At 53.3% G+C, this 13,581-nt stretch overlaps 1 protein-coding gene across 2 annotated transcripts in view; it reads right to left on the minus strand.

Moving 5' to 3' along the window:
- Window positions 1–306: 306 nt before the first annotated feature.
- LRRC20 (leucine rich repeat containing 20) overlaps window positions 307–13,581 on the minus strand; it is an 85,194-nt gene continuing 71,919 nt past the window's right edge. For both annotated transcript variants that reach the window (XM_025434571.3, XM_025434570.3), the window contains one exon: window positions 307–2,832. In XM_025434571.3, coding sequence (XP_025290356.1) covers window positions 2,678–2,832 — 155 coding nt within the window. In that variant the 3' untranslated portion in view covers window positions 307–2,677. The remainder of the gene's footprint in view (window positions 2,833–13,581) is intronic.

Consider the following 13,581-nt stretch of genomic DNA (forward strand, 5'->3'; position numbering starts at 1 on the left):
GAGCTGGGCTGGGACGGGGAATTTGCACGGCTGACCAGTTCTCTAGGTGCTCCGCGGCTGCTGGTCCAGAGACGTCTGCCTGAGAACCACAGACCCTGAGGAATCCATTGCTAAGGTGTAATTTCTGGCTGCCCTGCAATGGCAGGGTTCTAGGGCCTCGGCACCCACCTGCTAATATTCTGAGTATCACCCCAGAGGGTGCCTTTTGACCTCAAGCTTTCAATAAGAGAGGCAGCCCCTCAGGTGTGACCCCCAGGCTCCTGGAGGTCTGTGTGGAAAGAATGAATCGAGCACCAAGCAGGCAGATGAAACCAATGCGTTCTTTATTGCAGACTGAAGCTAAGGGCTCATTTACACGGTGGGCTCTGATCTGGGGGCTTCTCTTACTGCCCAAGCTTCCCAGACAGGCAAGGGCAAACTCCCCAAGCAGAGTAGAAAACAACTTCCAGAAGCAACCCCTTCAGAGAGCCTCATGTGAGGACCTGGGGAAGCAGGACTGGGTGTGCAGAGGGTAACCAGAGAGCCAGTGTCCCGAGGGCCAGGCAAAGCCAACCCTCATCTGGTGACTTCAGGTCACTCCCTTCGCTGCAAGAGTCCCGCAGACTCTGAAAAGATCTAAGAGACCCAGGGTGTCCTGGGGCTGGTTTAGGGAGAGGGGCCTGGAGTAGCAGGGGGAGGGCTGAGAACCTCCATCCTCTACTCCAAGGATATCCCCTGGGTCAGCCCTAGGCCCTGGCTTCTCAAACGGTAAAGTGCTTCTAGGAATTACCCAGGGATCTTGTTGAAATGCAGGTTCTGATTCTGGAGGTCTAAGGTGGGTCCTGGATTCTGCATTTCTAACAAGTTCCCATGGATGCCAGTGCCACACTTTGAGTTGTAGGGCTCTGGCCATACAGTGCCTTTGTGCAAGAAAAGTGCACCTATTCTTTGACAAGGAGTAACCCCACTCCGGGACACCGGGTGGGTGGGGCCAGGCCAGCCTGGACTGGGCCATGGTTCCCACTTGTCCACAGTTGAGCCCTGCAGCACTGAAGATCCATCCGGACCTCCTTGCCCTGCAAAGCCCTTTCCCAGAGCTTGGTGAACCAGGCCTTATGACACAAGAGAGTAAATACAGCATCTCTTGGGGCACTGAGCAGTGATGGGCCAACCAATGGTCCAACCTGTTGGTCCTTGCCAAGAGACAAGGCGTCTGGGCAGGGGCAGGCTCCAGGGCTGGGGAGGAGAGAAGGAACACAGCATTCTGATAAGGGTCTGGGCTGGGAGAGGCTTAACCCTGGGAGTAGAAGAGTGGCTACTGGTGCATGGATGTAGGGTTGGGTGGCCTGGCCTGTCTCTCATGTCCTGGGGCCTCAGGTGTCTCCCACAGACCAAGACAAAGGTCCAAGCCAGGTGGGTTCTGGGCTCTGAGTCCGCTTGCTCCACAGATGAGAAGGTGGGAGGTGGATATTTGGAGGGATCAAGAAGTCAGGAGTTCTCCAAACCCACAGATATTATCAGAAAGCAAGAACCCTAGGCCCTTTCCTCGTAGGAAACCAGTTGTCCCAGTTTGCCAGGTACTGTCCCAGTGGGAGCACTGAGGTCCTGTGTCCTGGGAAACCCTCAGTCATCCCAGTTGAATGGGGTTGGTTGGTAGCCCCATGGCCTGGCCACATCCCAGACTCCAGATGGAGGGCCCAGAAATGACTAGGTCATCAGGGCTTTGGGTGGAGGCTTGGGAGCTGGCCAGCCACAAATCCAATGGTCCAAAGTGCCCCCAGCTGGACCAATGAGGAGGCAGCCAGGCTGCGGCCAATCACCTGTCCCAGAGCCATAGGCACAGTCGGCTTTGCTTCTCTTGGGCCACCTCTCCCTCGGCTCAAGGGGTGATGCAGGCACACCTGGTCTGTCCTGAGGCACACTCAGAACTCTTTACCCCGCTGATATCTTCATCTTGAGGAAGGACAGAGCCGACCTGATTTGCTCCTCTGGTTTCCTGGCCTGATGGGCCTTGGGCTCCTCTATAAACCTTCTCAGCCCTGGCTAGAGCACAGGGCCACACTCTCTCCATAACTTTCCCACAACTGCTGGTTCAGGCTCCTGCCAATCCAGAGACCCACAGGGCCGAGGATGGGTCCCGGTAGAAGGCCTCATGCGGGTCAATCCTCAGGAAGCAATAAACAGATGGAGGTTGTCTTCTATTCCTCTCAGGCCAGTGGCTGGCTTTCGGCACCAGAAACAAGGCCTCGAACCCCACAGTGGCCCGGAAAGCGCTTGGCAATGGCCATCTGTGAGCTCAGATGGTGCCTGATGGTTTGAAGGTAACTTGAAGGCATGTGTTGCCCAAAAAGCCTCCAAGGAGCTCAAAGGAGGCAAAGCCCCCCCGCCCCCACTGCCCCTTTTCCCAAATAACAAGGCTCGGAGAGGGTGGGGGTCTGCCCAAATGTGAACAGAAACTGTGCGTGCCCAGCATCCGGGCTCTGGCCCCACCTGGCCCCCTCCTCCTGGGCCCCCTACTGCTCTAAGCTATCTATCTCGGACCAGCTGCACCCCCTCCCACCACGTGTGCTCTTTGGCCCACCCGCCCCCAGCCACCCCCCCAGGCTTGGCCTCCCATGGGCCCTGTGGGATGCCCTCCCCTCAGGGTGCCAGCTCAGGTGGCCTCTGTCCCTTGCTGGGTGGGCATGAGGAGGGAGGCCTAAGGTGGGGGGGCCCGGGCGCCCTCAGGAGACATGAGCATGTCAAACTTGATGAGTGGCGGAGCGATGACGCGCACCTCAGCGCTCAGGGGGTTGAAGCGGAGGTTGATGCTGCGCAAGGCGGGCATGGCGGCCAGCTTCTCCACGGGCACATCTGTGGGGGAGAGAGGGCAGGTTGGGGGGCCAGCAGGCAGAGAAGGACAGGGAACAGGAAGACGCTGCTACAGCTCTCCACTGCCCACTGCATGTGGGGCTTCGCTGCAGGCACCCAGCCCAGGGTGGGGGGGCCCTGGGGACCACCGCACCACTACAACCACATTCAGGGAAGCATCCCCCCAAATACAGCTAACCATGGGGATTTCCATTTATCCCAGCACGGCCACTCCTGGGTAGAATTGGAATAAGGGAAAACAGGTTCTTGAAGAGTTGGGCACAAACATCCCCCACAGCGCTACTCCCAGCAGCCACGTGTCCAGCCACAGGTAAGCGGATAAACTCAGTGTGGTTCTAGCCAAGCAGCAGAGTATTACTCAGCCAGGAAAGGGAATGAAGCCTTGGTACGTGCCCTGGATCCCAAAAACATTATGCTGAATGAAAAAAGCCAGATCCAAAAGTTAACACGGCGTAGGATTCCATTTGTAGGAAACGTACAGAACGGGCTACTCCATGAGGCAGAGGGTAGATGAGGGGTTGCTGGGGGCTGGGGAATGGGAGTGGGGTCTCCCTTGGGGTGAGGAAAGTACTTTGGAACTAGGTAAGGCGATGGCTGCAGAACACTGTGAATGCACTAAATCCCATTGAACTGTACACTTTAAAATGGCTGGTTTTATGTTACATGAGTTTTGCCTCCATTAAAAGAAAGAAAAAAACAGAACAAGGCAGCAGCTGCGTGAGGTCTTGCTAACACTGTACAGCATCTCATACCTAAACTTTAGGACCACTCAGTCTTTGGATCAGGTCCCTCTAGGTCACGGTAACCGCTGTGAGCCTAAAGCAAATTCCTAACCTTCATCATCTTACAGGCTAGATCTACCTCACAGGGTTGCTCAAGGATGGATGGGAGAGTATAGGCACCTGCACAGTACTCCGTGGCCATTGGATACGACGACTGAAGGGAACCGAGGCCAGAGAAGTTAAATAACTTGCTTAAGGCCCCAAACTCATAATGAGCAGAGCCCAGGTTGGAATCCAAGTTTTTTTTTTTTTTTTTAATTTATGATAGGCACACAGTGAGAGAGAGAGAGAGAGGCAGAGACACAGGCAGGGGGAGAAGCAGGCTCCATGCACCAGGAACCCGACATGGGATTCGATCCCGGGTCTCCAGGATCGCGCCCTGGGCCAAAGGCAGGTGGCTAAACCGCTGCGCCACCCAGGGATCTCCCAGAATCCAAGTTTTCAAAAAGAGTGCAAGAGTCCACGGGGGGAAGGGGCCAGGCTGGACACAGAGGGGGCAGCTGGGCTAGGGCTTGAAGGGTGGGCAGGATTGAATGAGGGGAGAGGGCACTTGTGGCTGGAGGGAAGTAGAGGCCAAAGAGTAGGGACAGGATGCCAGACCAAGAGCTGAGGGCAGCAGGAGAACTGGAAGGTTCTGTCAATGGCATCTAGAATGGCACCGTCCAGGCCCAGATCCTGAGAGTGCAGTCGTCTTTTTTTTTTTTTTTTTTAAGATTTTATTTATTTATTTATGAGAGACACAGAAAGAAAGAGTGGCAGAGACATAGGCAGTAGAAGCAGGCTCCATGCAAGGAGCCTGATGTGGGACTTGATCCTGGGACTCTAGGATCACGCCCTCGGCCAAAGGCAGGTGCTCAACCGCTGAGCCACTCAGGGATCCCCATGAGGGTGAGTCTTGCAGGGAGTTTAGAACACCAAAGCCTGGAGGACCTCTCAGCCCATCTGGGCCCAGGGAGACCTGTGGGACAACCAAGCTGTGCTTCTGTTCCCCACTTTGGACTACCATGTGGCGGAGTCTCTACTTAGGAGTGTGCATGTTGTGGTTTAGAGTGTTCTGGGCCACCTGGATTCAGATCCCAGTTCTGGCATTTTCTAGCTGTGCATCCTTGGGCAAATTAATCCAACTTTCTGTGATTCAGTTTTGTCATCTGTGGAATGGGGGAAGTAATATCACCTATCTAATGGGGCTGTTGTAAGGCTCAGAGGAGTTAATTCAAGGCTCTCAGAGCAACGGCTGGATACAAGAGCAGACGCCAACAACCAGGAGCCAATGCCATGACACAGAGGCTCAGGGCTCAGCTGCCCTGGATGCAAACATCCCCTGCACCTTGATCCAACTCTGCGAGCAGCCCATACAGCATGTGACCTCCCACCCCACCCCAGTCCAGGACAGGACCAGGGCTTCACCCCTGAGTCCTGCACAACCTCCAGCCAACAGTAATGGCAAGAACCAACTCCTCCCTCTTTTGGGTGCCTTGCATTGGGAAGATGGAGGGTTTTCTGTTTTTGTGCTTGTTTTGTTTTTAATTTTTGACCACTTTGGCATGTTATATGCATATTTTTAACTTAGGTAAATGGTACTGTGTTATAGATCTCATTCTGTTGTTTTTTTTTTTTAATAAGCACTGAAAAATTTTTTGAGATATATGTACAGCAACATGCCTCAAATAGGTAAATTACAAATAGATAATACAAATAGGTAAATACTCCGGTGACCAGATCAGGCTATGATACACTTCAAGGATTCCCCTAGGGCTCTCTTGTGCCTCTTTCTCGTTAATCCCTCCTTGGCTTTTCTCACCACTGATTCACTTGCCTGCTCTTGAACTTAATACAAGTGGAACCTACTTGTATGTCTCGCTTTAGACCTTTAGTGTAACAATTTTACACTTGGGGACATTTTAAATATAATTTTCTCAAGTTACTCTTTTTACCTTTTTACTTGGAAATAATGTCTTATAAAAAGCTGCAAAGGTAAAACCCGTACAGAGAACACCACATAACCTTTCACCAAGATTCACAAATTGTTAGCATTTTACCCTCTTTGCTTTATCATTTGTACCTGCTGCGCCTTCTCTGGACACAGACACACAGACACACATACACACTTTTTTCCTGAATTATCTGAGGATAATATACATATGCCATGGCCCTTCATCCTTATTTCACTGTGTATTTCCTTTTTTTTTTTTTTTTAAGATTTTATTTACTTATTCATGACAGACAGAGAGAGAGAGAGAGAGGCAGAGACACAGGCAGAGGGAGAAGCAGGCTCCATGCAGGGAGCTGGACATGGGACTTGATCCCAGGTCTCCAGGATCAGGCCCTGGGCTGAAGGCGGCACTAAACCCCTGAGCCACCCGGGCTGCCCTCACTGTGTATTTCCTAAGAATAAAGACATTCTCTGCCATAACCACAGCTATGGATTTTGTAAGTTGATAGAACCCTTACCTAACATATGGCACATATTTCAGTTTTCTCAGGTGGCCTAATCATGTCTTTTCTAGCAACCCCCTCCAGTACAGGATCCAGCGGTCACATGTTGTCCTGTCTCCTTGTACTCCTTTCTGTCTTTTGTGACACTGACATTTTGGAAGAATATCAGGACCATCATCTCTGTCTTTTTAATAGAGTCCCATGTTTTGGGACGCCTGGCTGGCTCAGTCGGTATAGCAAATGACTCATGATCTCAGGGTTGTGAGTTTAAGCCCCAAGCTGGACGTGGAGCCTACTTAAAAAAAAAATCCTAGGGGCAGCCCAGGTGGCTCAGCGGTTTAGCACCACCTTCAGTCCAGGGCGTGATCCTGGAGTCCCGGGATCGAGTCCTGGGATCGAGTCCCACGTTGGGCTCCCTGCATGGAGCCTGCTTCTCTGTCTCTCATGAATAAATAAAATCTTAAAAAAAAAAATTGTAAAAAAAAAAAAAAAAGAGCCCCACATTTTGTGGTTGTCGGGAGCTTCCCCATGATGAAAGACTGCCGAGGTGGTAGGTCTAGGGGTATCACACCCGAGGCACACAGTATCCCATCCCTGTCCCTCCTCATACGTGATGTTAACTGTCATCACCCAGTCCAGGCATTAATTTCTCCACTGTGTAATTACTGTTTTGTTTTTTCCCTCCTTTGTAACTTAAAAGAAGTCTGTGGGGACACACTTTAAGAGCGTGTAACTATCTTGCTCCTGTCAAAATTAAAATCCATCACCCCTAGATTTAACTCCTGCTGATTCTTGCCTAATCTGCTGCAAATTGACCTTCCAACTCCTGCAGCACCTTAGCATTTTACTGTAGGCAAGAGCCTTCTCTTCTCTCCCATTTATCTAATGGACTCTCATATTTCTAGCGGCTTATAGTTCCTTGCTGTATTTCATCATTTTAGTGCTCAAATTGCCCCTGATCCAGCTAGCGGGAGGCCCTCTAATCTGGCTCCAGGGTCTTGTGATGAACCCCGCTTCCCCCCACTTTAGATGCACTTCCTGACTTTGCAATAAGGCTCATCTCAAAGCTTTGCTGCCCCAGCCCCTAGCATCAGCCATCAGGAAGTCCTGCTTCCTCTCAGTGAGAAGGGTATAGGGCCAATACTAACAGTGCTGGTGACCAAACCATGTTTTACAAGCCACCCAGGAGGCCCAGTGTACATCTGATCTATCTGCTTTGGACTGCTGCCTAGAACACCATCCTGTGTCCTCCCACACTCTCCCTCTCTACTGTGCCAGTGATGGACAGCCAGGTGGCCTCTGTCCTTAAGGGTCGGTGTGACAATGTCTTTGGGTGTATGCCCAGTAGCAGAGTTGATTGCTCTGTCAAAGGATATGTGTGTATACTTCATCTAATTGATCTCTAGAGGGACACCTGGATGGCTCAGTGGTTAAGCTCTGCTTTTGGCTCAGGGCATGAGCCTGGAGTTCAGGGATCGAGTCCCACATCGGGTTCCCTGAGGGGAGCCTGCTTCTTCCTCTGCCTATGTCTCTCTCTCTCTTGCTCTCTCTCTGTGGGTCTCTCATGAATAAATACATTTTTAAAAAATTGCTCTCTAGAAACCATGCTGAGTCTATGAGGAGCTCTAGCCACCCTAGTTTCAGAACTTTCAAATGAGGCTGCCCCAGGTCTGCCCGCCCCAACCTCCAGGCTGATGAGTCCTTGATCTTCAGCAAGAGTTCCATGTGTTCTTCTCTTCCCATTGCCCTGGAGTTGCCCAGTGAGGGGTGGGCAGTACCTGGGGCTCCACGGCCCAGGGAGAGGGTGAGCAGGACCCACATTGGGCTCTGCTGCCCCCCTTTGGAAAACTAAAGTGCTTCCACAATGGAATCCTCTGAAGACATCTATTCCCCTCCTTTGTGGACTTGGTGAGTGGGACATGGCTACCTCCTTGCTCTTCCAGGAGAAGGGAAGGGGAGGCCTGTCACTCAAGTTTACAAAGCACTTCCATATTTGATCCTTCCCAGAGCCATGGAGTGGAGCACCACAGGGGCTCCTCAACCCACTTTACAGATGAGGCAACTGATGCCCCGGGGCTGCTTGCTCATTCACAGCATCCACCCAGCACTTAGAGTCCAAACGGAGCATCAGCTGATGCTTGTTGTGGGAGGGGAGAAAGCAACTCAGAGGCCTTAAACCTGCATCAGTTGGTGATAGGGTACCCATGGTGGCGGGGGGGGGGGGGGGGGGGGGGGGGGGGGGGGGGGGGCTCTTCCCTCCAAAGCCATCTGCCCAAGGTGCTCCTAGCAAAGTGGGAGTTTGCAGCCATTTGGGATCTCTGCCAGTGGGTCAGTGGTTTTTGTTTAACCAGTGAACATTGAGGGCTTGGTGACCTAAGCTCTTTAAGTTTCTAGATCCTCACAGCAGTCCTGTAGCTGAGTACCATCTTCTCCCCATTCCTTAGATGAGGAAAATAGTGGAGAGTTTGGTAGCCTGGTCGTGGTCACACCCATGGAAAGTGCTAGAGCTAGGATATGAAGCCAGGGCCGGCTGGCTTGAGTCCGTGCTTCTCATGCACCCTCCCACTGAGTTAGGGACAAATGGAGCTAGGCAGGGCTAGGCAGGGGGCCACGGAATCAGGCTCACGAAAATCCCAAAAATGTGGAGATGAAAGGAAACCAGAGATATATAAACCAGACCATCCTGTCCCAGGTGCCAGAGGTGGGGTCTTGTTACAACAGCTACTTGTGACCAACAAAGAATTACCCAAAAAGGACCTTAAAAAGGAAGTAAGCCATTAAAGGTGTTATCATTAGTCCTTACTCAATGGTGATATCAATAGATATGTTAAAAGATTTAGGTTCCCAGGTTGGCTTTCAATAAAAGACCAACCTTACAAGCCCTCAGTGGCAACCCTGTTAGGACCCATCTCACTTCTGAGAGCTTTCTCTCTATCTTTGCTTAATAAAGCTCTACTGCTTTATTCAATCTCCTTTGTCAGCGAGATTCATTCTTCGCCTCTGTGAGAGAAGAACCAAGCTCTCCTGTATCACCACCTGGCCCTCCAGCCTGGAATCCCACCCCCCCAGGCCTCCACCAGCCAGGAGAACCCTCCAGATTCCCTTAGTAACAGAAAACAGAAAACAGCCTTCCTGCAGGGCTCCCGGGGCTCCAGCAGGAGTGGGTGGCTTTCCGACCCTGGGCAGGTCACTCACAGCTCTCGGGGCCACCCAGCCAGGAGCAGCTCCCTCCCACAGCCCAGGGGAAGCCAGGGACACAGAATTTCTGAGCTCCCTAAGGCCCCCTCGGCAGGTGTGGCATTTTTGCTGACCTGCCCTGAGAGAAAGGGCTTCCTGGAGATTTCTCGGATTCATTCCAGAATCTTCCATGCCTCCTTGTTCTGCTCTGGGTCACAGTGCAGAACAAACCTGTCCCTTCTCGTTCATGATAACGTTTCTGAAACTTGCTGCCCAAAACGTCTTTTGGGGTGAATGCAACCCCAGAGCCTTTACTTCATGTGGTTAAGTGTCGGGGGGGCGGGGGCCGTTGGGGTAGGTGGTGGTTAGGATGCTGAACAGAGCTTTGGCATCAGAAAGAGAACTTTCCCGGCTGAACAGAGCTTTGGCATCAGAAAGAGAACTTTCCCGGTGCCTGATGGTTGCCCCAGGTGGGATCTCTGAATCTGGGCTATCTCGCCTGTGAAATGCAGGGAGACCGTGAAGGCGAGGGGATGACGAGGGGGTGCCGCGATGCCCCGCACAGTGCCCTGGCCGCCCTTGCTCCCTCTCACGGGTCTGGTCCCTGCACTGAGCCCCGCAGCCCAGCACCACCTCCGTGCCCTGGGACAAGCACCCCGGCTTCGGCTTCGGGCCCGAGGGCTGAGCTTGGCCAGCCTGGCCAGCGGGGTCGCGGAGCTCACCAGATGACACGGATGGAAGACCCAGCGCCGCAGAGGTGCTGAGCCCCTGACTTCCCTGCCGGCGCCACGCTCCCCGAGCCCCCCATGGATCTGGGAAACAAAGGCGGAAGGAAATGCAGATAAAACTAAATGTTCAGATAACCTGCAGCCCATTGACAAACACTTGAGGCCGGCAGAGTAGCCAGTTCCTCCAGGAAGCTCCTGTCTGCTGTTAATGCCTCGCCAGAGGGAAAAAGAACCTTGGCTTGACAATAGCCAGGCCTCAGCTTTCCCCAGAATCTTCTCTAGCATATGAAGATCCTTTGGAAACGTCCCTTATCTTTACTTCTTCAACCCCCACGTATGTAGACTCCTCACAACCCTGGGGCTGCAGCTCCTTCTGCCACAGGTCCTGTCTCTCTGCTTTAATAAAACCACCTTTGTACAGCGAAGACGTCTCAAGCATTTTTCCTTGGCGCCTCCGGACCCCACCGACTTCACCGACAACCCCAAACGACATCCCCCACCACTACTCAGAAAAGGTCAAAGCCCGGGACGTGGCCTCCGTGGAGAGAACCAACCTGAAAGGCCCTCAGGTACTTCCTCCTTTTCACGGCTTGCTGGTCAGGGGCTGCACAGATTATGGCAGAGGGGCCATCAGGGCTGGGCGGCAGCCGGCAACTGAGGCACAGTGGGGGGGACAAGTCTGACCCAGGCCCTGGGTGGCCGGGCTGATGCGGAGACTGAGGCCTGCTCGGTATGCGGGGGAGGCAAGTGCAGGAGTCCTGGGGCTGGAACAGGGAGCCCACCCTCATTGGCACTTTGGGGGACCAGGCTCAGAGCTCCCTGAGGTCCCAGTGTGCTTTTTTTCTGGGGCTCGGGAAGGCAGGGGTTCTTCTCTGTCCTTGAATCCCCGGGGCGGCGGGCAGGGACTGGTCAGCACAGACCGGGAAGGAGGTGGTGCCAGGGACCCGGAGCCCAACCACACTGAAGGCTCCGGTGGAGAAGGAAGCAAAGCCAGGCTTTTCCAGAACTCAGGGTTGGGAGCCGACTTCCTCCAGGGAGGGGAGGAAACGAGATGCACCGACCCCAGTCCCCACCCGCCACCCAGTGCTCTCCCCTGCTCTCGACTGTCTGCTGATGTCACGGTCCCCCCTGCCAGCAGCCTCCTCCCTACTGCTCAGTGGGCTCAGTGGGCCGGCACGGCGGGAGGGGGGCTCAAGGGGCTGCCCACCGCACTTTAGGGCTTCCACGTGAGCTGGGCCCCCATTTCTCCTGCCCCACAGCTGGGAACAAAGGGGCTCCTTAATTGGAAGCTATACCGTCTACACTAATTGGCAGCAGCTCTGTAAAGGTCATGGCCACCAACACAGCCAGCAATGGGGGTAGGGGGTGGGGGGGTGACACCAGGCTTTCTGCCCCAGATCACTCAGATAAGAAAACCCCTTTGCATTGGGCTTTGAAGAGCTAAAGTCACTTCACAGTGTATTGCAACCTGCATGTGACACAGAAGGGCATCAAGGCCCATGGGGGTGGAGCACCTTGTTTCTAACAAAAACCCATTTTGTAGATAAGAAAACAGGCTCCGATTCTTGGTGCTGACGATTCTCTAGCTCTACTCCAGCTCCCCTGAGTTTTTCAATTCAAACGAAAAGCCTGACTTTTGGGCTTCTATGTTCGACTCTCATGGTCTTGTTTAGAATCCTGCTAAATGGTTTAGCCGGAACCCTCCACCCTTGATATCTGATTGGGTTCTTCGCGCTCCACCGTCCCCCAGGTGATGTCCGCTTACCCCGGCCTCCTGCTGCAAGAAGCCTGTGAGGTCAGTTCAGCCTCACTCACCCCCTTTTGTAATTTCCATCCACTGCCGCCCATGCTGCCTTTGGGATTGAGCCTGGTTCTGCACTGAGGTCTCTTCTCCTCTGCTGCAATAGTCTTGCTTTTACAGCTTTCACTACTGCCCAGCTCTGGTTTTTCTTTGACAGGTCACCAAGACTGTGAGTGGTGAAGGCCGGACAGTTCCTGATCCCAGAGTCCTTGTGCTTCATCCTACAACACTGAGGGTCAAGGCCAAGGCCAGAGCTAGTCTCCATCCAGTGGCCCCTCCTCACCCCACAAAGGTAATCATGATGGGCAGGTTTTGCTGAGCAACTCACTAGGGCTGGACCCCGGGCTGAGGGTGACATAATCTCAACTGTCAATACAGCCTCAATTCAGAGATGGGGGCTGAGGCTCAGAGCTGCTGTCACCTCATCTCACCTGCCACTGGGGACCACTGGTCCTGACTCTGTTTCTCCAGAGGGGGTTGGACTAGGACATTCCTCTCTCTGGACTCCTGACTCCCCCATCCCCAAGGGGGAGAGTGGCCAGTGACCTACAGAGTGGCCAGGGAGGCCAGTGGCCTACAGAGTTGCTGGTGTTCATGAGAGCAGCTGGGAAGGGGGGGTGATCTTTCTGTGAGGTCCCTGCAGTAGGTCTGCTGGATGTGACATGAAGACCAGGTGCGGCCCCGCCTTGGAGCAAGTCCCCACGACTCCAGGCTTAGAGACAGCAGTGCTACTTGAGTTTCCAGCTGTCATTCCCAAATCTACTACCAGGCGGGCCTCTCCAGGGTCTGCAATGCTCTCCAAACCACTCTGCCACAGACAGTGACGGCTTCTCGGGTACAGACCTGGGAGTAGGTATAGCTCTTTGCCCTGATGTAACTGCTCAAGTCACAGACACAGCTCGGAGGAAGAAGCAATGGGGCCACCAGGCTGTCAAAACCAGTGGACTCAATGAACTGGAGCAACCAAGCTAGCAAGCATAAGCCCAAGAGGCCAAATAGAAGTTTCTGGATAAGGCTTAAAAGCACAAAATTTACACTCACAGCATCCTGATGAGAGAGAGATGGCTGGAGGGTGGAGGTGGACATGAAATGACCTGCATTTTGTGGATGGGGAAACTGAGGCTGGAAAGGTTAAGTAAGCTTCCCAAGGCCACAAGACACTCAGCAGCATGAAAGTAATAGAAGCTAATCTTTGGACTTTGGCACATGTGGAGAAGAACAGGGCCTCCAATCTCCCTTCTCCCGAGGGCCACACCCCAGTTACCATCGGGCGACGTCCTTCTCACCCTCATATTCCAGCACTAAGGCTGCCTCCTCCATCATTCCCTGTGGTCCCCAACCAAATGCCCAGAACACTTTACACCAGACACGCATCATGCATCGTGCTCTGTGCCCAGTCAGTGTGCTTGCTCACCCTGTAAATGCAACACCTAGTGCAGTGCCTACAGGGGGCTCAATAACTCTGTTGGGTGGATGAATGTTTTTAATTTTTTTTTTTATGATAGTCACAGAGAGAGAGAGAGAGAGAGAGAGAGAGAGGCAGAGACATAGGCAGAGGGAGAAGCAGGCTTCATGCACCGGGAGCCAGACGTGGGACTCGATCCCGGGTCTCCAGGATCGCGCCCTGGGCCAAAGGCAGGCGCCAAACCGCTGCGCCACCCAGGGATCCCTGGGTGAATGAATGAATGAATGTTTTGGCTCCTAAACTAGATTATAAGCTCCTTCAGGCTTGGCACCACTTGCCTAAGCAACTCTGACCACAGCACATTCAAGAGTTGGGGCCCTTGCCCCAGCCTGACTCGCTCTG

The sequence above is a fragment of the Canis lupus genome, chromosome 4 (assembly GCF_003254725.2).
Source record: "Canis lupus dingo isolate Sandy chromosome 4, ASM325472v2, whole genome shotgun sequence".
In the NCBI taxonomy this organism is placed as follows: Eukaryota; Metazoa; Chordata; class Mammalia; order Carnivora; family Canidae; genus Canis; species Canis lupus.